Source organism: Thunnus maccoyii, chromosome 13 (assembly GCF_910596095.1).
Source record: "Thunnus maccoyii chromosome 13, fThuMac1.1, whole genome shotgun sequence".
Classification (NCBI taxonomy): Eukaryota; Metazoa; Chordata; class Actinopteri; order Scombriformes; family Scombridae; genus Thunnus; species Thunnus maccoyii.
This window is the reverse complement of record NC_056545.1, coordinates 18,803,654-18,825,811: the sequence shown is the minus strand read 5'-3', so window position 1 is coordinate 18,825,811 and position 22,158 is coordinate 18,803,654. Positions and strand designations below refer to the sequence as shown.

The 22,158-nt window shown below is 39.1% G+C and overlaps 1 protein-coding gene across 1 annotated transcript; it reads right to left on the bottom strand.

The window, feature by feature from the left end:
- Positions 1-18,563, bottom strand: pitpnab (phosphatidylinositol transfer protein, alpha b). The gene is made up of 12 exons (XM_042432322.1): positions 18,332-18,563; positions 13,326-13,356; positions 9,294-9,439; positions 8,404-8,495; positions 7,532-7,539; positions 7,151-7,225; positions 6,601-6,684; positions 6,408-6,485; positions 6,129-6,239; positions 5,609-5,731; positions 5,419-5,501; positions 1-4,342 (listed from the first exon to the last, which is right to left on the bottom strand). The coding sequence occupies exons 1-11, from the start codon at positions 18,346-18,348 to the stop codon at positions 5,454-5,456; spliced, it is 813 nt and encodes a 270-aa protein (XP_042288256.1). The 5' UTR covers positions 18,349-18,563; the 3' UTR covers positions 1-4,342; positions 5,419-5,453.
- Positions 18,564-22,158: the final 3,595 nt, after the last annotated feature.

Genomic DNA, 22,158 nt, shown 5'->3' with positions numbered 1-22,158 from the left:
TTATGTACAGTTGCTTTGCTTCCTTTTATTAATTTCTTTATGTCTCCAATGTACAGTAGTGTTATTGGAAGATAAGATGACAAAAAGGCACAAATTCACAATAAAAGAAAGAAAAACAGGAGACAAGTTAACAGGAGTGAGAGAGAGAGAGTAAGAGAGAGACAGAGAGAGATTTAACGCTTTAAAAACAGTTGGGGATTGTGGACTCATTTGGTTTCATATTCTGATTATAAATCGAGGAATCTAACAACAGATATCTATGAGATTGTCTCTGTTAAACCATGTTCTCTCACATGTTTGTATGGTATCTTCAGGCTCTTTAAATGGACCTATGTATGTTTTTTAAACAACCACATCTAATTGTCCTTGCTTTTTGTTTCTGTGTAGCTGTAAACTCCAACCCTCCAGCACCTGGCTGAAGCTGCTCCTAAATGTAGAATAATTTGCCCCCTATCACTAACCACGGGAGGGCAAAATTGAACTTGCACCGAGGCTTCACATTGGGCCGACACCATCAGCCAATTATGTGGATCAGTGAACTGACCCAAGCTGCCGTTTTAGGTTCCTTTTCAGTGAGAGAAGCGAGTGTTGTTCAGAGACTGACAACAGAGGTACAACAACATTTAGAACAAAAATATATATTTATACACTGTCCTGCCAATGAGACGTGGTCCCTGTCAGGGAAGAACGTGAGAAGGAGAGGAAATCGTGAGGAAGAACAGGGTTTTTGCTTCGCTTTTAATGTTTTTTTCTCCCTAACTCAGAACTACAAACCACACTACAACTTAGCTCTTCACTGCTTTCAGGATATCTGACTGATACCGTACTGAAAAAACATCCACAACTTTGCTGGAGCATCTTAAAATCTGCAGCAAAATCATCCATAACAATATGTAAGAACACGTTTTTAAATGTCTAAATTTCAGCAACAAGAACTCTACATTCAATACCTCCTGTGAGAGCAAATTGGTGGTCGGTGTGATGCTGAAGATTTAGCGACGCAATAAGAGGATCATGTGTCGAGAGGGTGTGCTGTAGGTTTGGCAGGACAGTCTGATCTATATATATGTGTTCATCTACATTAATTTATTTACTATTTACAGAGTCAATACATATACAGTACATCCACAAATCTCCATGGTTCAGTTGGTAGCCCCATCACAGACAGCGAGTGAGATGCTTGATGGACACAGAGAGAGGTGGAGGGGTCCCACATCCAGAGCCAGTGTTTTCTTTAAAGAGGACGCAACAGAAAATGTCTCGCAATGATGGGTTTATAAATTTAATCGCACAGGTATACAAAGATATGGAAGAAAAAAAAAAGTCACAGGATGGAAACATATTACTGCTGATGAAGTTATAAAGGAAGTTTCACCTTTGTATCCTTAAAGCCAGAAGCACAAGTTTGAATTTGGATTTATTTGCTACTGTGCTTGGGCTTATAAGACAGACCATATTAAATAGGATAATGATTGCACGATGATGCTGCTCCAATACAATCCTGCTTATCATTATCATGTTTAGGATCATTTAAGTTCTGCATTTCGGTGTTAAATGTCATGAAGGTAAAACAAGAATATAGACAACTGACTCTGGCTGGATGACCAACTCTAACTACGTAGATTTGTTCTAAGTCTGAACAAACTGAATTAATGAGCTGGAGTAAAATGGACCTTCTCTTTAATAGTAGTGTACATGAACACAACTGTTGGAAATCATCTGCATTTTTAGGAACTATGTCAAATTGATGTGACTGTCACGGTAATGTGACTGTAATTAATGTAATGTCACTGCTGCTCTCCAAACACCCCAGCTCTATGAGCAACTCAGGGTTATGGTGAACTATAACAAATAAATAAAGATATAATTTATTTAACCATTAATTATTGGCTTAGCTCTGTTACATCATGAGATTCATGAATAACTCTGTAACTGTAATTCTGCTCCAGACTGACCTAAGTAATTGTGGAGAAGCTACAGTTGCTACTCCGGTCACACCAATAAAGTGTTAAAAGGTAATGAAAATTAAAAATAATTGCTTGAATATTAGGCCAATGCTTCCTTTTTATGATCGTATGTATGATTATGTTTTATAATAATAGAATTGTGTAAAATCATGTTATTTCATTTGATTAAATTCTATTATTTTATTAATTACAATTATATATTTGGATGTCCTATCATATAAAATGGTATTTCCTCCTGTTTTCCACTCTACTAATTAATACAAGCAATAAAGCTATATTTAATCTATTGCTCATAACTTAAAATTATTTAATATTAATTAATTAGTGCAAAATGTCTGCTTTTGACATCTTCTATGCAAAAATCTAGATATGGATCTCTTATTAATTCAATCCCTGTATTTTAAGTGCTTAATAAAGGAGAATTGTAATTATCTACTTCTTGTGACGGCAGTCTTTGGCCATATTTTTGTCATCATAATGTATTAATTTGGGGTGAAATCAACATGATGGTACAGTATTGATCTTTTGACATTATCTGTTGCTTGCTCTATAAAGTTTCCATGCTGTTAAAAGATGAAGATAGAAAAGCGGATAATAAATGTAACTGAGGAAAAAGGAGGCCAGACAGACATCAACAAGAGGAAGAAGGAACATAAGTGCCTGCTTTTATTGCTCCTATAGTTCCTTCACTTCCTCCCCTCATTACCCAGCCAGCATTAGATCTCTTCACAGACACGCTACTATACATCACTCATGTACACTCATGCATATACCGAAAAACCACACCATTACAAACAACAGACTTCAGATTCCAGCGGGAGAAAACCTGTCTCATCCAAAGATGGACACAATAAAACCAGCATTTAATAAATAATTAATCAACAACTTAACCATCCTTGACTTTCAGCTTGGGCTCTGCTTTACTGAATCTGTTCTCACGACAGGAACAAACAGTAGAGTAAGATAGATTTGTAATGATAAAGAAGAGACCAACGTGTCATGGTAGTTATTGCTATCGCTGGATAAGACCATTTATCCACTGGAGGTGACAGAATGGGTGACAGGGCAAGAATTGAAATGGACTTTTAAAGAGCAATTCGTCTATCTACAGCAAACGGGGGAGGGGGGAGTTGTATATGATGGCTGCCATTGTTAAAATCACAGCCATGATAACTAGATTTGCAGTTGAAAGGATGTGATGAATGTAGATGGAAAGACTGTCAGACAAAAAGAAAACAGTCCTACACTCATGTATGGCTGTTCTAGTTGTCTACTGTGTGTTTTTCATTGCAGAGTGAAACATTTTCTTTCTTTCTTTCTTTGTATGTATGTATGTATGTATGTGTGTATATGTGTGTGTATAACTGTATATTTGAATTCAGAAGTGATTTTTAATTCACTTTCAAGAAACCTATTTGAACAGACTGATGATCTGGTGAAAGAAAAATGAAAAAAATATGACCAGATGCTCCAGAAACACACACATACACACACACACATATACACACAAACAAACAGAAGCGCGCACACACAAAGTCATAAAACAGCAGAAAAGCCAATGACTGCCTCAACATATTAGAGGGGGGGGAACTGGGGAAAAAAATCTAGCCGGTAGATCAGGAGTAGAGCAGAGACAATGTAACACTCTCAGCATCTCAGCACAATCCCAACCTTGCAGCTGCGGTACAGACTCGCAGATGGATTTGAACAACAAAAGGAAACACTGCATAAAGCATGACACAAATGGAGAGAAGGAGATACTGTGACAAATCAAAAAAAAAAAAAAAAAAAAGAAAAGAAGAAGAGAAAAAAATATAGAAGATCAAAACGCAACACTGAGCAGATACAGCTTGGTCTGGAAAAAGTAAACATCCACAGACAAACTTACAGACAAAATCATTTTAAAAACCCTGTTTATATATATTTATATATATATATATACAGTATATATATATTTTTCAATACAATTATTCAGCTCCCCGATATACTGTATACTGTATATATACACCATTGGAATATCTTAAATAGAAATAAATCCTAAAATCCAGAGATAAATGACACTATTCTCTGTAGTTTAGAACAGACTGAGAGAGAGAAAAAGAGGACTGACTGACAAGATCTATAGTGTTGCTACTGGAGGCCTCAGAGCAGTTAATAAGATGGGGACGCTGGATGGAAAAACAAATAGAGACGGATGGGACTCGAGGGAGGTGGGATGGGGTGGAGGAGATCAGCTGAAAACTAGGAGTTTACTGGGTCCAGGTCCCTGAAATCCAGATTGTACCGAGGGAGGGGGGTTTGGACCGGCCGGTCAGATGTTGTGTCAGTTGGAACAGATGGAGGATGTGAATCCGCTGGTGTCTGGGTTTACTGGTCTGTAAGTGACAGACAGACAGGTAAAGACAGGTAAAGAGCATAAACAAGTGACACTTTCACTGTCTGATGTCCTGAGATTTTCTTCCATTAATATAATTCTTTATTAATGGAATTAATAAAGAATCTAAATATTTAGGGCCTAACTAATACTGGACTTTTTGGAGGATAAAAAAATGATGACAATATATTGGCCAGGTTTTTTAACATAAAAAAACAATTTTGATAAGGATCTGTTAAAGCTGCATCTATCAATATCTTTATATGAACTATGGATCAAATAACTAGATTTGTCTGCGAAAGAAACCACACTCTGGAGTTCCCCTCACTGTTTTGGTTCACACTCGTCTCTCTCATCAACCTCATTTCCACCTGTAGCAGGGAGCTTTTTTTCCAGCAAAAAAGCTCTGATAAACCTGCTCTACACTACCAAACGGCAGACAGATAAAGTTTGCAATTAGTGGGTGAACATAACGGAGCATTTAGCTGCTAAAGAGTCAGATATTTCCCTCTGCAGCTGGTGGAAACTGAAACAGAGCTTAAAGGAAAGTTAACACTGGGTATATGAATGCTTTATTTTTGTTGGATGTGTAAATGTGCAACTGTTTGCTAACATGTCTGCAATAACAATTTGACGATAATATGTCAGTGTTCTGGTTACAGTTTGTTCTACTGTTGTGCTGAGCTGGACATTTTACAGAAAATTACAAAAAGCTCTTTGGTGGACAAACTATATAACGGCAACACTGTTTCTAAATTAGCACTGGCATTTATGTGCTGCAATTTCGTCTTACTTTCACTATACCTGATTGTGATACGCTAAAATTGGCAGCCATGCTGATGTATCAGACTCTAATCAGATTAGTGCAGAAAAAAAATCAGGTGACAACAATTTTGATTGTTTAAGCAATTGAAATCAAGTAAAAATGTCAATATTCTCTGCTTTCAGCTTGTCAAATGTGTGGACTTTCAGCTTTTCTGTGTTTTATATCGTTGTAAACACAATATCTTTCAGTTTTGGACCAAACAAAACAACCAATTTAAAGACTTCACTTAATTAACACTTGTTTCCTCTCACCTGATGAGCAGCAGCATTCACGGTCCGACACAACCTCAGTCCTCTAGAGCCACCATCCCTTTCACTGGGTCCTTCACTCTCATCTAATGCACACATGAAAAGCACATAATACACAGAAATGGGACCAGATGAAATCAGATCTACACGGATCTGTCTGGCTTCCTCTTGTTTTTTTGTTTTTTTTGCTTACCTCATCTAGCGCCTTGCGTGTCTCCTCCTCCATGCGACGAATGTCTTCCATGTTCAAATCAATCCACTTGTCAATCCAGCAGAAAAGTTGACGGTGGAAGTTAGTGAACAAACGCTTCTCTTGCTATGAAACAACAAAGGAGGATAGAGAGAAAGTCATATAGAGGTTTTTGGAAAGGAAAGCAAATTTGTAAATGCATATTAGAAAATGAAGTGTTGTGATTATCAAATATGTTTACTTCCATCCTGCTTCACCCTTTTCATCCACTAGAGGCTGGTGCAGCCCATATGTGCAGTATTAAGAGTGGTACTTTTCCACTGTTACCTTAAACTGTCAGTATGTGAGACACTGTATGTATGTGCGGGATATGACACACTACACACACTCACACACACACACACGATAAATGTCATGTTTGACTGTTTGTTGTCAACATAATCCCTCCTCAGTAGCTTGACCTGGACGCTACAACAATATCATGTGAAGTGACAAACTATTATGTGTCACAGTCCAAACAAACCTTCTGAATGAAGTTCTCCACTTTATTTTGCAGGCCCCACCACTTGAATTTGACAGTGACCAGTTTGTAGGCACACATGTGTGGGCAGTCTTTCTTGTTGGGAAGCTCCTTCTGCAAGTGCCGGAATATATACAAACAGATTTTTTAATAGGTTTCTGGGCAATACATAAGACATACATTTTAAACAGCAGGAAAAGAAATACCCAATATTTTTCCATTTATATTTAGTTTTTAAACAGTGACTACACATCATAGTTGCCAAGCATGATGACACTGTACCCTCCAGTCTGGTCCTAGAGGGCCTCGTCCTGTCTTCACTGACTTGAACCTACAAGGATCCTCCTCTGACTTGTAGTCCTGGAGAGAGACAAGAAAAAAAAACAGAAGACAGACAAGGTGACACAAGATACATAAGAGACCTACAGCAGTCACTGTACAGTAATAGTCTCAGTATGGATCTCAAGTGTTTTACCTTTGGCTCCACTTGGGTTCTGTCCGCAATATCAATATAGACTACATCCACTTTCTTCCAGGTTTCTGCATCCAAACCGTGTACCTGAAACAGAACCACAGAGAACAATTAGATGCAGGCACAACTGTCTGCTGGCAGCCCAGAGACAAGATCACAAGGCTCGAAATAAAAATGCTTCTGAAAGCTCAAATGATGCAAGTGAAAATTTAGAAAATGATACATGGGTGACATGTTCCTCTGGTAATTAGGGGTTTCTTTTTTCTGCAGTTTTGCATGCACGTTTAATTCATGATCATATTCATTTATTTAGAGGAACATTGTGCCAGAATTCATAGATGAGTTACACACTACACTACATAGCTAGTGTAGAATAAATGGATATACTGTCAAAATTCAACCAAGCAACTACTAGTGGTGCAAAATGAGCACTTCCTTTGCTGCATGATGATTGTTTAAAGTCACACCAAAGAACAAAGATGCTGATAAAAAAGATCATCATGCTTCTCACACACATAGACGTTTTCAGCTCATTACAGTAATTACTATTTACATTTTCCTGGTGTCCCAAGTCAGGTTTGTGCCATGTCTCAATCTTGATCAGGAAGTTATCTTTCATATACTCGTTCTGCAGAGAAAGAAAAATAATCCTGAGTGAAGAGGGAAGCGTGATTCTATAGAGGAATGTGTGAGGAAGTGAATAAGCATAAAACACAATTGGCTTTGGTCAGTATCCTGCTCTCACACACACAAACACACACATGCACAGAGAGTAATGGTGTCTGACTACTGCTGCTGTTTCACTGAAATAGATCAAATTTCTCTCTCAACTTTCAGGTTGATTTGCTCCCTCTGTGTGCATCAGTGTCTGTTGTGCCCTTTGTGTCAACATACTTGTGTCACACTAACATGTAAAAGAAGAAATTTTACTCACAGTGATGACTGCAGAGCCAGGTGAAAGAAAGCAGAGGTGCAAATGGAGAGAAAGGAAAAATTAATGCTGTTGAGGAACATTTGAGGAAAGCAATATCATTTGCAACATTAGACAATGTAGAGAGGCCAAGGGGAACAATATTTATCAGTGTGTGTTGCATGTTTAGTTTGTGCCTTTGGCTGTATGATAGATGGCTGTCTGGCAGCTAGCAGCGCGTGTGTGATCTCAGGCTGAAAGGCTCGAGTGATCGCATGCCTCTTCTCGCTGGACATAGAGTAAATTATTCAACTACTCCTTCAAGGTGACAGGGACCCAGAGAGAGAGAGAGAGAGAGAGAGAGAGAGAGAGAGAGAGAGAGAGAGAGAGAGAGAGAGAGAGAGAGAGAGAGAGAGAGAGAGAGATACCCAGAGGACGACAAGTTCTTTGACAGATCAGCATCTCTGTGACCTCTAAGTAATTTGAGTCAATTGTAATCACACTTATTTAGAATGAAAGAGCAGAGGGTAATGTTTAGCACCATTATTTCCTTTGGTAAGGAAATATCCTCTAATAAATCAATAGTGTTGACAACAATTAGTATTTTTGGTGAACAACTAAAGCAAATTGATTCAGGTAAAGCAAAAAGTAAACTGTCATGGCCAAGATTTAAATTTTACATAACAGGTGTCATAGAAAAAAAAAGAAAAAAAATGTATGCAGATTGAGATATATGTCACTAACCAAATTTATGTGGGACTTCTGCTAAATATTATTTAATCTCAATTCATCATACTTGCTTCGCCACAGAGCTTTGAAACATGATGGTTTGTGCATTTTGTGTGCTAGTACTAGATTTGTATGTGCGTGTGTGTACGTATGTGCACGTGAGCTACCTGTGCGACAGTATGGGTATGCGTTCCAGGCTTTCTCGTGGATGTTGAGAGCTGATGCTGGAGCCAACATTCTGACGAATGACGGCACTTTACTGCAGGACACAAGAGTGAAGAAAGAACAAACCAAGGTTCAGGTACTTTTCAGGAGAGTTCTTCATGGCTACAAGGCATAGGTAATAAAATTCAGATTAGATTTTGGATCACACTACGCGATTATTGGGATAAGATCAGCATGAATGGTCAGTAATGTTGCACCCTTCATGATCCTCACATTAGTTTCTGATGGACTCTTGACACACCCCACCTAAACCCGACAATTTGGAACATTTCCCCTAAAATTAACCATTTCAAGGTGTCTTAATACTTTAACAAAACCTAAAAGCCTTTATATGGCATATAAATGGTGACTGGCCAAACACTTGTTCAATAACCCTGGTGGAATCTGTAATTTCACAGAAAGTTGGTCACATTATAGCCTCAGTGTCAGGAACTGGCAGCTGCATCCTTTATATGCATTTAAATGATTAATTTGACATTTTGGGAAATATGCTCAGTCACTTTCTTGCCAAGAGTTAGACGAGAAGATCGATACCTTACCGCTAGCTTACTTAAGCTTAACTTAGCTTAAAGCCAGAAAGCAGGGGGAAACAGTTAGCCTGATTCTGTCTGAAATTAAAAAATCTGCAGCAACCAGCAACTCTAATGAACATGTATAAGCATTTTTCACAAAATGTCACTTTAAAGGAAGTGAACCAGGAATAAAATAACTTTAAAGTGATGGGATAACAGATTGAAGCAGGAATATGTATGAACGGAGAAAGGGAGAAATTAATGAAGTGGTCTTCCTGGATGAACTTGTTAGCATTGAAACCTGTCAGACGACTGCTTACCTCTGCAAATGGTAAATTTTGTGTGTGTACTGTCCCTTCTCTCCATCTTTCTCATAGGGCTCATTTTTTAGCACCTCCACTCCTTCTCCTCCGCCCGTCTCATTCTTACTGGCCTCAGCCACAGAGTACAGCTGGCCGACCTGGTACTGAAAGAAGAGAAAAAACAGGTTGGATCGAGGTCAAGTCTGCCTTAATACATACTGAAGTCAACATATTCTGTAGATAAGTGATTTTTCACAGTCACATACAGGGTTTTTTTTATGTCATTAGTTCATCTGTTTTGATCTTGAGTGAAGGATTACTGATCTACTTTTTCATCTGATCCTTTTCTGGATCGCTACCTTCTACTTTCCTTGTCCCTGCATCACCATAATCTCCCACATTCTCTTTACACTTCCATCTTTTCTTCACAACGTCGTGCCAGTTGCTTTAGTTTACCCCTATTCTCCTCCTTGTTCATTAACTGTATACTTTCTCCTTCTCTCATCCCCTTTGCTCTCGTCCTCCATCTTTCTGATCCTGAGTGTGTATGTAAGTGTTTAAACACAGAACAACGGCTCCTTTCTTTTCTTAATCACCTCTAATCCACCGTGTAACCTCTGCACAAAGCTGGACCAGAGTGCAGACATAATTCCGCTATACCACAATACACAAACACAATTACAATATCACAAGAACAGCGCAAGTCGGTGTAGTCAGAATTATTCTATTATTTTCACTGTATCTGATTGTTTGTTAAAATGTAAAACACTAAAATCTGACCTATATGAATTCTGTAGGTTACATGTTTACACAGATATAACAATGTCAGCCTGTACACTCTCAATGTTTTGCATTAGTTAAAAAGTCATCGGTCATGTCAAAGTGCAGTGTGATGAGTTTTTTAAGGTTTTCTTTACGGCGAGTTAGACAGAAAGTCAAATGATGATTGAATGCTCTCCTGACCCATCCTGAACCTCAACTGTAAACTAGAAATCCCGCCTTGTGGTTGTATCCCTCTGCCAACCAGTCAAGTTGCAGTTTACATCCATGTCTGTCCAGACTCATATAATATTTGTAGTGAAGACTTTGAAGGAATTAAATAAAAGGTATTAAGTATATTTTCCTTGTATGTGTTCACATGCTTGGCCAATAAAGCTGATTCTGATAGAACACAAAATTGTAGCCATGACAGTAGACAAAGCTTCAGATATGGATGTTTCTGTAAAGAAACTACAAATTCTAAAATGTGGATGCTTCACACACATCTTCAACCCGGTGGCACAGAAGATTTATACAATCACCACAGTTTCAAGGTGGGCACCCAAGATTAGTATCACCAATTCAGTATCTGACCAAATGTGAAATATAGTCACAATCTCCCCTTCTGTTTCTGTTATGGTGTTGAATAACGGCCAGAAGAGTGTTTTGGCAGAACATTACGATGTCACAGTGAAGTTGACCTTTAACCTTTTGGATAGAAAATGTCATCACTTCATCATTTTATCCTATTAGATATTTGTGTGAAACTTTGTCATAATTAGCGTATGAATTCTTGAGTTATGGCCAAAAACATAATTTGTGTGGTCACAGTGACCTTGACCAAAATCTAATCAGTTCATCCTTGAGTCCAAGTGGATGTTTGTGTCAAATTTGAAGAAATTCCCTCAAGGTGTTCCTGAGATATTGTGTTCAAGCTGAAAACATAATGCCTCTGGTGGACCAGTAACAGACCCAAAGCAAGCAAAGAACTGATTAGACTTTGGTGTAATTCCAGATTACACATATAATATTATAGCCATAACTATGAAATGAACCATGGCCAAATCCTACATGCACAGTATTTGCAGTGGGACTAGCTGGCTAAATTTAAAATAAAGGTTCTCACTACACCGCTGTCTTTTAAATGGCAACTACTTGCTGTGCTCAGTGCCAAATCACCATTGTATCAACTGTTGTTAGCTATGTTGGGACTTGTGGGTGTAGAGAAAGTGACTAAAAAAAGCCTCAGTGAGCAGAACAGTCACTATTCAGAGACTGCTCCTTTTAACCGCGACCATTTGAGCTTTTGTGTGCATTTAAAAGGGTACTCCTCCGCAGCACCAGCAATGAATACAGAGGGACAAATACACAGATGAACTGAGCAGCAGGAACAGGTTTAAATGACCTTACTATAATGTGGACACTAAGACATTTTGGGAGGATGGAATAATTGTGACCATAATGGTCTCTGAGGTGGATTCAATTACTAGACACACCTGCTGAGCGGCAGAGAGAAAGTCAGAGGTAAACTGGAGACTCAGTCCCTCAAATTAGCTGCAAATACTGCAAACTAAATAAATGAGAAGCAGGAACAGCAAGGCCTCCTGAGTAATAGCGCTAGACAAATATAATTCAACCTTGCCTTGTCGGGTGAGTGCGTGTCCAGTTATACCCAAGCTTTACACAAAAATAAAACACTGATAAAGCTTTAGGTTAAAATAGGCTCCTGGCAAGAAGTTAACAGACAGGAAATTAAATTCAACATATTCTCCAGGGAGTTTCAGCACAAGGCTCCAAGAGCTGGAACAGTCTCATTCAACATTTACTCCCCATAACAAAACCTTTGTTCAAAGAGATTAATCCATTGTCATCCCCAGTGAAGATACAACTGCTCTACTGTTTGGAAGAATCTAACTGAATCAAATCAAATTGTGGGTGAAAGCAGATTACGCAAAAAGTGAAAGAACAGACAGAATCCAAATCAAATCAAATCAGTGATGGATTGAATCATTACATTCCTAAAGTGTTTGGATTGTTGCAAACCTCCTTAACCCGTATTTGTAGGCAAAAAACTGAAGACTGCTGCTGTATGTAGATGGGGAGACAGAGAAGAAGCAGCTCTGGAGGGATGTGATTCAAGGGCAGAGGGGCGGGGGGGTTGGGGGGGCACACGTGGTTTCCAGAGACAGGGCACGTTACTCAACTGTCTTCAGGCTTTGTGGATCACATTTTTAGTCAAATAATTCTCTTTTACAGCGTCTAATTTTGACATACTGTAGCAGGCTGACTGGGAGGCACTACACGGTTTTCCAAGCCTGCTGCTTGAGAGGAAACCTGCCTCATTATGTAGAGATGTAATTATGTTAATTCATAATTTATATTATAATATTAAGATAAAGGCTACAAGGCACAGTTAATGCGATGCAACATGTGCAGATCTAAAGCTACCATAAGTCAGAGGAAATGCCAGCGGAGGAAATCAGTGGGACTTCCTGCTCCGTCCACTGCCTTGTAAAATCACAAGCAGTTAGAATGAAAATGAAAATACACGCGTCTCAAAATTTAGTTTCTTTAAGCCCTATGACAAAATATCAGGGGCAGCTGCTGTTTTCATGAATTGCATCAATGTAACTTCATCTGACAAAAACACGAATATGTAAAGGACATGTAAAAATGTGTCGTTCTAATCCGGTTATCCTGTCTATCATGTCTTTCACACGCTGCTTAGCGTGTGTAAGAGCAGATTACAGTAAGTGCTCGTGTAGCAAACAAATATTTATCTGTCATTGATAAACAGCGCGAGTCAAATGTCTGTATCAGAAGTAGATTATGCTCATGCAAGTGCAAATATGAGGGCGACGACGACGATGGGGGTAGTACACAAGAGGTCACGGAAGTAGTTTCAGGTAACTCATTTACAATGCAGGCCTGAATGGAGCTGCTAAGTGCAGTGGAAATGAGAATGAGAGGGGACAGAGAGACACACACAGAGAGAAAGACTGTGCCGACTGTGCTGATTCAATGGTCTATCTGACTGTAACCTCCTTTAATATGATGGAGTTTTTCTTATAAGGTGATCACTGCTGCACAGAGTTGGATATGAAGTGTATGAAAAGTCTTGTGTATGTGTTTGGACGTGTCCAAAAGCCTATGCAAGAAAAAGCAGCTTTAGTGGCAGTTGGTGCTTGTACTTCACTTTTCTGAATAAAGTGAACCATAGATAACAAAAGCTGAGCCTTGAGCCATTATAACACACACACACACACACACACATACTAAAATTAAGCTTACCTCTTCCACAGAGATAGGGAGAATCACTCGACTGGAAGAGAAGAAAAAAGGAAGGAAGTTACTCAAAAACCACAAAGTAACAATCAAACCAGAACTTCGTTGCTCCTGAAATCTGCCAGTTTGTATTGTCACACTAAGAACACTTGACTTTGTGAATCTAAAGGTCGCTGCAGTCGGAAACCTTAACATACATTAAACAACATTTTATCCTGCAACAGTGTTTCTGGCCTTTAAGGCAGGTATACAGTAACTTCCATTCACACCAAACACAATGACGAAGACATAACATCAAGATCAAAAAGCTTTCTTTTGGATTATTTTGGCGTGATACCAAAACTGTATGAAAAATCATTCATGACAGCATAGTGATTCACCCTGTGTGAGCAAAAATCGCCCCAAATTATGTTGCTGATTGTCATTTTACTTCGACATTCATGATGGTAGTAACTTGATTAGCTGGGAGAAATTTCTGTAAGTGACACACTTACAACAGGAACTGACATCTTTAACCATTCAGCACGATACAGATCTGGACACCAGTTATCTGACAAACTTGCTTCTTGTCTGTGATGTTGTCTCAGAGGACTCTGCTGGAGTAGGCCAACAGGGATTTGTAATGAGGAACTATTTGAGCTATACAAACAGTACATGACAATCAAATCGTTATGGCCGTTATGACTTCCTCCAACTCTAATCAGAATCTAAGATAAGCACTTCACAAGTTATCTCTTACTGAACAAAGGGTTCACTGCCTTTCAACCGAGGACACAAAATCTTCTGTTTTTGCAAAGTAAAACAAGGCTCCACATTATCCTTTATTAACAGTAATTAAATTTGATATGGATTCCAAACTGAACAAAAAAGTATCCTATTAAATTCCCATATTACACTTTGACACTATAACACTGAGTCACTGGGAGAGAGGATGATCTATTCTTTGCTATTCTGTGGTGAAGGCTGATATATGCTCCACTGAAGCAGGAAATCAACCAAGATCAAGTGTAAAAACAGAGATGTGAAGTTTGTCAAAGCAGTTCTTCTAAAAAGGTTTACAACTATCTCTAACAGAGGTAGAAAACTGTGTGTCAGACACATATTTTACATATTATAATTGGTTCTTTAAAAGTTACCATTATGTAAGGCTATGATGGTTGCTAACCAGCCAGCTGTTTGCTCACTGTAGCTAAGTGTCTATATAAAGATGGTGTTATCTTTGTGGATACTATATTCTGGTTTTTAGTCCTGCGCTCATTATATTTTATCATTTTCTTCACATTTTCTTATTTTTTAGTTTTTAACTGTAATTGGGTTTTTTTTCTGTAACAAAAAATGCTTGAATGACAGGTGAACACCAGCACCTTCTAGTGGGTTGAAACACACGCGTGGTCGACAGCCGTTGTTCTGTATCAGTGGATTCCAAGTACAAACATGTCTAGGGCTGCAACTAACAATGATTTTCACGATCGATTTATCTGCTGATCTAATTAATCGATTAATTGTTTTGTCTATAAAATATAAGAAAATGGTGAAAAATGCCTGTTATAATTTCCAAGATCCCATGTTGATGTCATCAAATGTCTTGTTTTGTCCGATCATGCGTCCAAAATCCAAAGAAATTAAGTTTACTATCATGTATGACAGAAAAGCAAGTCCTCGCATTTGAGAGGCTGCATCCAGCAAATCTTTGGCATTTTTGCTAAACAGAATGACTAAAAGAATTTTTGATTATCAAAATAGTTGCTGATTAATTTTCTGACTAATTGATTAATCGACTAGTTGGTACAGCTCTATACGTGTCACTAAAACAGTGTAAAGTAAGTGGTTGGAAAAACATACACACACAGTCTATCTCACCTGGATAAATAAAGCTTTAGAATATGATTCATTTACAGATGGCATTTTATGATTCAAGTGTCCCCACTGTTTTGTCTTTCGCCACATTTTGTTTGTCTCAAACAATTTCCCACTGTATTTACTAATGAGTGCTGGGAAATGGAGCTCGTTAACAAATGGCCACAACAGTCGTACACCACCAATAAAATAATGACATCCACACCTGCGTTCTCTTCCTGAATGAGCCAAGAACAAATTTGTTTTTGCACAATGTTTGACTGCGTGACAGCAGGCCCTGCGACACTGAGCACAAAGATAATGGTAAAACATATAACGACTAGCACTATAGCACGTTGCAATTAGTGAGTCGGTGATTAAATGATCTCAAAGAAAATTAGTTAATGTCTTGATCCAAAATTTTAGCTATTTTGTTTTTGCAAAATATGTCTAAATGTAGAAATCCACTAATATTCTCACTGATACTTGCCTGTAGTTGCTGTGTGTCATGTAATCTAATATGTAACATGTAATGCTATCTAATACATCCCTTTGTGCAGATAGGTATGAATTACAAGCAGTGAGGAGTAAAATAAATATAACTTTAGAATGTAGAAAGATGAATATTATTATAATATGTTGGCTATGATATATTGAAGGGGAAAACATTACTGGTTACAAGTTACTGATGGCGACAGAGAAGTCAGAATTGATTAAAAAGACACAAGGGTGCACGTTTAAGGAAACCTTTGAAAATCTGAAATTATTTTATTCTCTGGAGATGTATCCCTGCTTTGCTTTACAGACACTGCCCACACATAACATGTGAAGAAAGAGTCTTCATGTACACACAACGTTGCAGAGCTGTTTTAAATCATACAGATGGAAGTAGCAGCTTAACACGTTGCACTGCCTCCTTTCTCCTGGCTGACACTTGTGCATTTCTGTACCACAAAATGCACATGCACAGTATGAAGCTTTGTTGATTGTTTTGTAACAGTATGATGTATGCCCAAATTCACATAATCCTGTATCCCACTCGACTCTGAATGTAATCTGGGGCTGAGTCCCAACCAGACACTGGATGGGTGAGCAGATGCTGCAAGGAAGGCAGAGACACTGAAAATCACTGTATAAAGTCCAATGTCAATATTCAAATAAAAAAATGATTGAACTTATAGTATGTCACTCCTTTTTCTTTATAATTGTTGCAGAAATTTATGTCAACTACAGATAAATTATTCATTTTTGTCTTTTACAATGTTCAGATCTGACAAAATAAGTCTTTTAACATCTGGTAAACATCAGAACATAGCAGAATCTAAATACATAAGCTGAAGTAAAACATTTTATCGCTCTCTCTCTCTCTCATTCACTCTCTCTGCAAATCTCCTTGGTCTAAAGGTCTTGACTGGACTATCAGGTGTCTCCCTGTTGCTTCAGAAAACAAACACCCCCTCTTCTCTCCTGCGTTCTGTCTCCTCATCTTATCCTGTCTTCAGTCTCTTTTTCACTGGCTCTATCCCGTTCTCTTCATCACTTGGTATATTATACAGAGGCATTGCTGTACACCTGCCAAAGCTCATGGAAGAGGAGAAGAAAAGTGGACCAGGAGTGATTTAGGTCAGTGGTTCAGGTGAGCGTTACGAGTGCCTGTAGCAGCACAAGACCTGGATCAATTCACTGTCTCTTGACCCCCATGATAGTATCTTGATGTGTGTGTGTGTGTGTGTGTGTGTGTGTGCCTCTTCATGTGCTCGTGTGTGTTGACAGTGTGTAAGTGCATTCAGCATTTAATCGTGACCGATTTAATTAATTTCTAGGCAGACTGCTGAGGCCCAGACTCTCCCTAATCACTTCAGATCTTTAGCCATGCCATCACTCTGATCCTGAGCGTTTTGTGTTGGGCCATTTATTGATTAAATACATGCGGTGAGAGAAATCAAGAAAATAATCTATGTTGATAAATGTATGCCCATTTAAGCCAGATATTTTTAGTCTGAGGCTGCCGATAGCTGACATGTGTGCCAATTTACAGTAGCATAGTCCTGACCTTGCCAAAGAACAGCAATAAATTCAATAAAAAATACATTTAGAGATGAAAAAAACAGGGAATTTGGGTGTGAAAAATCCTCAAAGACTTTACTGTGACACTAAAAACTTCAAGGAAACCAGACTGATTTTTTTTTTTTACAGGTGGGTCATCACCTCCTTGAGGAAAAATGAGTCTGGTTTACACTCTAACACCAGTTCAGAACATGAAAATAAAGGAGTCGAGATTCTGTCGACATCCGATTTTCACCGCCTTATGTTAGATTTTGTTTTATTTGAGGACCAATATCAGCACAGTTCATCTGCAAATCATCGGCCTTACCAGCTGATCCTGTGTAGGCCTCAGTCACTTCTCCTTCCAGCACACCCAGGCCTATGTGTTAAAAATCCCTACATCTTTTCCTTTACACTATGTGCCGTCACATCCCTTCGGCCCAGCTGTCACATTCACAGGAATATATCTGACTGTTGCGTCAAAACCCTCGACATATGCCATTTTTTGCCCAACGGTTTGCTCCCACCTCCCTTACCTGCCCACTCCTACCCCTTCTCCCCTTGAGCATCACTCCACCCTGGCTCCTTCTGCACCTCGCTACCCCCCACCCCCCCAATTCCTCCAGAGGTAAATGCCGGAATGCTCCATCAGTCGTTTCACCTTCACCGCGCATCAATAACATGGCCACAGCGGCTTACAGGGATGGACGCTGGCACGCCACTGCGCGGTTTACACCAGCCATTTCTCCCTCAGCACCACCGCTCCTCCTCTCAATGCATCCTTCATTTTTTTTTTTTAGCATTTTCATGTTATTCTCTACACCGAAAGTCTCCTGATTTCAGCTTGTGATGGAAAAAAAATTGTGAAGGGCACAGCCAGCCATGCCTGCGCCGGTGCTGATGCAGCTACAGCCTGCCGCTTTATAATCTCTTGGTTTATTCAGTGAATGGTGATAGAGTGTCGTATGCATGAAAAATGAGGACGGACATGGAGTCAAGCAGATATATGGGATGTCGACATCACCCTGGCTGCACTCCTGTAATTCCACTCTCGGGCGACTGGCCACAATGTCAGCGCTGCGAAACCAGACGGACAAACGCGCACACATTCAACACACACAGCTACTTACAATTCCTTTATGAGCATTTTGTTGGGCGGTGCGGTGTATCCCAGAGGGAAGCGGCTCAATACAGGTCCAGAAACAGGGGTCGATCCCTTCCCTCCGTTAGTCTCTTCTTTCTCCGCTTGCTTCTCTCCCACCTCTCCCCCTCTATGTCATTCTACCTCCACAGTCGCTTATTTTCTTCAAATTCACTTCCTGATCGGGGCCGCGGCGCGGCGTTGCTGCTGCGCGCAGAGCACCGATGCGGCCTGTGCAGAACAGACTACACACACACAGAGAAGGATGGTTCACCAGGAGGAGGGGTTTGTGGTTGTGGGTTTTCTGACATCAATAAAAATCAAATACATAATAAAAAATGTAATTAACAGTATCAATATGTTTCCAAAAGCTCATCCTGGTTCTATACGATTTATCAGTGTTCTTACAAACACCCAGAATGAGGATTCAAAAATAAATTAAATTAAATTAAATAAGAATAATATAAATAGAATAATGACAGAAGCGTAATATACATTTTTTAAGAAGGTACAATTGAATAAAATTGCATCATAAGTTATATACCGTTTTCTTCTGGTGCTATCTGGCACCGTTTTTCTAAAGAGTGTGCTACACCCTCTACGTCATCACAGTCACACTGACGTAGAAACGTGGTTATTCACCATCAGAGTATATATGGGCATGACACGGGGACCACTGCTGGCACTGATCGACGCACCGTGCGTCAGACAAAGTCTCTGCATCTTATGTGATGATCTGCCATCACAAAGTCCAAACTCACTCCTGTCCAGCAGACATCTGTCTAATGCATGACTAGACGTCATTTGTTTTACACTGCAATCACTTTCCAATACATTTCTGACGGGTTATTTCCAACAACGAACATGAATGAATTATATTCGAGATAAAATCGAGTTTGTACAGTCATCACAATGAATCCATATATAGGAAGTGATCTCTTAAGGACCCCTGGACGTCCTCTGACCATGCTTTGGTCTACTACCCACCGGTCTATAGGATGGTGCTGGCGCGTGATGTGATGACAAGGCATCACAGGTCTCTAATCCAGTCCCACGTCCCGAAGATCGCAGGATGTGACTGCGTGTGTGTGACTCTAAAATTATGTAACAGCACACTGCTGCTGTATTTATAGCACATCTGTATCCGTCTGCCAACATCCGCTTATCATTCCTCTGTCTTCTTATCTGGACGACCGCTTCTACCTCCTTTAATAGCCTAAATGTAATACAATGAAATGAAGGATCTGTCTGTCTGTCTGTCTATCTATCTATCTATCTATCTATCTATCTATCTATCTATCTATCTATCTATCTATCTATCTATCTATCTATGAGTCACTAGTTGCAAAGTGCTGCTGCATCTTGAAGAATAATCCACTAACTGAATATAATGACACATTTAAGTTGTAGTAATTTGAACATTATGGTTTGGCCTGCTTGTTCTATTACAGGACATCGTATAAGGCGATGGTCCCGTGTTGCCTCTTTGAACTGTGTAACTGAACAAACCACAGGGGTCATCCAGCCAACAGATGGTTGCTTCACCAGCAGCAGCAGCAGCAGCAGGCCAACAGAGCTCCAGGAGCCACTGTCCCTGGTGTGAGTGATCTCAGATCTTCTCAAGTGAGGAGCAGGGATGGACTTTACCATTAGGCAAGGTAGGCCACTGCCTGGGGCCACCTAGTAAAAGGGGCCACAAACTGCTATGGATTTATCATGATATTTAGATATGAAACATAAAATTATGTTAATATTCTAACTCGTCATACCCTGAAATTACTTACAAAAGGGCACCAAAACACATTAAGTTGTCAGTTTGCGACCACTGCGCACCTCTCGACCATGGATGTACAAAATTATAAGACCTTGTTGTTATTACTGTATTATAAGATCTTATAATACACCCATGCTTTTGACTCACATGTTGCTAAAGACACAGAAACTTCCTCGGGTAATGTGTAATTCAACACACATTACGCACTGAAACAGAGTTATCACAAAAAATGAGAGGAAAAGCAAAGCAATCACTGTAAGAGTCCTGAAGGTAATCTGCTTTTCTGTTGCTCCCCTGAAACTACTAGCGGGACCACAGTTACTAACATTTTCCTGTCACATCTAATCACTTGTTAGATGATGGGAGCACTGACCCTCTTCCCCTCCAAGCCCTCATGAAAACAGACAAAGAGAATGATGATAATATATGAAAAGACTGCATTCAAGGAGGAGTCAGCTAGCAGCCTATAAGAAAAGAAAACTGCTTTCAGGACAGAAAGCAAGAAGGCAAGCAAGGAAGACAATGTGCAGCACCATGCTGAAACAGAGGAAAAACCTGGTAAATGATTGCAATTATAGAAATCATCAACCTCCTAAATACCATATGTTGAAAAGTAACCAAGTACATTTACTCAAGTATTATGCTTACAGTTATGAAGTACAGTACATGTACTTTAATATTTCCATTTTATGCAGTTTTTTACTTCAACTCCACTTCTACCAGGTGGGATTCAGGTCCTTCTTTTTCAGAGGGAAACACTTTACTCGTCATTCTACTACATTTATCTGACAGCTTGTTACAGGTTATGTTATGTTACAGATTAAAATTTTACACAAAAAATATCATGATGAACAACAAATAAAACGTGATGAGTTATTATAGATTAAACTATCCAGCAGTTTATAAAGCAATTAACACAAGCTCCACCTTGAACAGATGTTAAGTAAGTGTAAGTACTGTACATTGTCCTAATAATACTTCTGCACTTTTACCTGAGTACATTTTTGAATGCAGGACTTTTACTTTTAACAGGCAATGTTTAGTGTGATATTAATAATTTAAAGCTTGAATAGGCTACTTCTTCTACCATCACCAATACAAACATTCTCAATTAGACAAAGGGTGAAAATAAGGCACAAAGGAGGCCCCATGTGTGAGTTTGCCTAGGGCCCCAAAATCACTAAATCCGCCCCTGGTGACAAGAGGGGCCGAGGTGTCAAGTGATAACCATCTGCTGGGGTGTTGTATCAGATGGCGGAGCACAGTGCTGAACAACAGACCTGCTAAAACGAAACATGCTGTATAGTGAGAGTGTTTCCCGGGAACATCTGGTAGAAAAACACTGATCAGAATTACTTTTAATCTCACCTCCGAACAAACTTCCTGGTTGGACATTTAGCTAGGAGACACCTGTACTTAAACACTGTTGTTACAGCAGTATATTGTTTTGAATGAGTTTTTCTGGATAAATCAGACACATTTTACATATACAGAACTTTGCTATGTATGTTGAAAACAAAAATCAGCCTCAGAACTGAAGATCGGAACGTCTGTATCAATTTTTGCAGATTTGGGTTAAATATTAGATAAATTTGTTTCTGTTCATCGTCAGTGTGGTTGAAATTTTGCTGTTTGTGTACCAGATAAGAATAAGCTGTGTCACTTAACTATGATTCAGGTATAATTAGGCCTAAAAGACCAAAATTTACCTTGGCTTCTGCATCCTCAGAGGTGGTCCTTAGAAACAAGCTGTTAATACTGACCTCTGCTGGTTAGTTGCAGAACAACCTAAAACTCCATGTATTGCAAGCATTTTCTATGCTTTTTTTTTTTTTTTTTTTTTACACTTTTTCTAAAATTATACCCCATTTTTTTATACCTATGAACAAAAAACATCAGACACAGACACAATCAGCAAAAAAATCTATTTCAAAAGGGAAAAAAAAGTGAGTTAAAAAGCTTTCTGTGACCAGGTAACGGTACAGTTACACAGAAACATAAAGCAGCCTCGTAAACAGTGAAAAAAATACATGAACAAGTAC

What these genes read in the sequence shown, in the direction of transcription:
- pitpnab (XM_042432322.1), bottom strand. An exon ending in TGGAGAACTTCATTCAGAAG is followed by an intron (nt 5,732 to 6,128) that starts GTTTGTTTGGAC and finishes GTTGTTTCATAG; the next exon opens with CAAGAGAAGCGTTTGTTCAC. An exon ending in CACGCAAGGCGCTAGATGAG is followed by an intron (nt 5,502 to 5,608) that starts GTAAGCAAAAAA and finishes TGTGTGCATTAG; the next exon opens with ATGAGAGTGAAGGACCCAGT.